Source organism: Frankliniella occidentalis, unplaced genomic scaffold, assembly GCF_000697945.3.
Source record: "Frankliniella occidentalis isolate FOCC.00 unplaced genomic scaffold, Focc_3.1 Scaffold2102, whole genome shotgun sequence".
Lineage (NCBI taxonomy): Eukaryota > Metazoa > Arthropoda > Insecta > Thysanoptera > Thripidae > Frankliniella > Frankliniella occidentalis.
The window spans coordinates 9,194-10,756 of record NW_026269193.1 but is presented as its reverse complement, the minus strand read 5'-3'; the positions used below and the strand labels follow the sequence as shown (position 1 = coordinate 10,756).

Genomic DNA, 1,563 nt, shown 5'->3' with positions numbered 1-1,563 from the left:
CCACCTCGACCTACCCACTGCCCCGTCGGGGAAGGGACGGCCGTTGTGCTCGAGACGCTGCGCTGTGGCGATGGTGTACACCAAGATGACGATCATGGTCACGGGAGTGATGAGGCCCCAGGTCAGCCGCCAGTACAGCCCCGGCCTCTGGCCCAACATGAGCTCCAGGTCACGGCACAGGTTGTCCAGTCCTGTAGGGATTAACGTGGAGGAGTCAGCGATCTCTGTGGCCAGTTCCTCCCCCGCCTGTCAGCCCTCGATACGCACCGTACACCCAGCCGATGACGACCATCTCCGCGGCCACGAGTACGAATATGGGGAAGGTCCCCGAGTAGTAGTCGACCAGAGTCAACACGTATTGCCCGCCCTGCATCAGGAGCATTGTCTGTAAGTATGCTATAAGGGGCTCAGGTGGCGGGCCCAACGGTGGGCCGAGGCGTGTGTATTACCGGAGTGACGTAGACGAGGCCGAGCAGCGCCCCGACCAGGCAGGTGGCCAGGGACACGGCCCAGGTGGGGGCGCGCGGCATGAGGGCGTCCCCACAGAGAGTGGTCAGGTTACCCAGCAGCGCGACGGCCGAGCCCACGCCCAGGGTCAGCAGCATGAGGAAGAAGAGGACGGCGAAGGCCTGGGGCGCCACCTCGAACTTAGCGATGGCCTCCGGGTAGGAGACGAACGCCAGTCCCGAACCGCCCTTGACCACCGTGCTCACAGACTGCCCCGACTCGTACGCCAGGTTGCCCAGGATGCCAAAGATGGTGCAGCCCGCGAGCAGGCTCGTCAGGGTGTCCATGGAGGTGACGATCATGGCGTCCCTGCGCAGCAGAACCTGTCAGCGCGGCGCGGGCCGGGGCCTCCCTCCTGGCGGCCAACGACACGATCGTGGGGTACGCACTTGTAGATGTTGTGGTCGAAAGCGTTGTAGGACGACATCATGACCAGTGAGCCGAAGCCGACGCCCAGCGAGAAGAAGCACTGCGTCACCGCCGCATACCAAACCTGCACACAACAGATCGCTTTGCTGTCAGACACGGTCACAGTGCACATCGCGGAAGCCCGCCCCCGTCGCACTCACCGTTGGGTCCAGTAGACGCCCGAAGTCGGGCCGCACGAAGAACAAAATGCCGTCCACGGCGCCGGGGAGCGTCACGCCCCGGATGAGCAGCATGAAGAGAATGACGTAGGGAAAGAGCGCCAGAAAGTAGGCGGCCTTCCCCGAGGACTTGACGCCGCAACAGGTGACGGCCCACACCAACACCCACGTGGCCCCCAGGCACAGCGACAACGCCAACCCGGGCGAGCCGATGCCCCGGGAAATGCCCCATGCATCGTCTACCTCGTCCAACACCGTGTACCTGCGCGAAAAGCAACGGTGAGGTGCCTACGCGTCCTTCGTCGAGCGCCCGGGAAGCGAGCTGGGCCACCCGGTCCACATGCGTGTCTCGCGGGTCTGCCTACCCGTCCTTAGTCGGGCGCCCGGGAGGCGAGCTGGGCCACCCGGTCCACACGCGTGTCTCGCGGGTCTGCCTACCCATCCTTGGTCGGGCGCCCGGGAGGCGAGC

The 1,563-nt window shown here is 65.3% G+C and overlaps 1 protein-coding gene across 1 annotated transcript in view; it reads right to left on the bottom strand.

Moving 5' to 3' along the window:
* Nucleotides 1-14: 14 nt before the first annotated feature.
* The window catches only part of LOC113208933 (sodium-dependent nutrient amino acid transporter 1-like), a gene marked incomplete at its 3' end in the record, with an annotated part of 4,588 nt that continues 3,039 nt past the window's right edge, over nucleotides 15-1,563 (bottom strand). The window contains exons 4-8 of the mRNA XM_052276203.1: nucleotides 1,077-1,371; nucleotides 897-1,000; nucleotides 450-816; nucleotides 268-367; nucleotides 15-191 (exon numbers count right to left, since the gene is read on the bottom strand). Of these exons, the coding sequence (XP_052132163.1) occupies nucleotides 15-191; nucleotides 268-367; nucleotides 450-816; nucleotides 897-1,000; nucleotides 1,077-1,371 (1,043 nt within the window). The remainder of the gene's footprint in view (nucleotides 192-267; nucleotides 368-449; nucleotides 817-896; nucleotides 1,001-1,076; nucleotides 1,372-1,563) is intronic.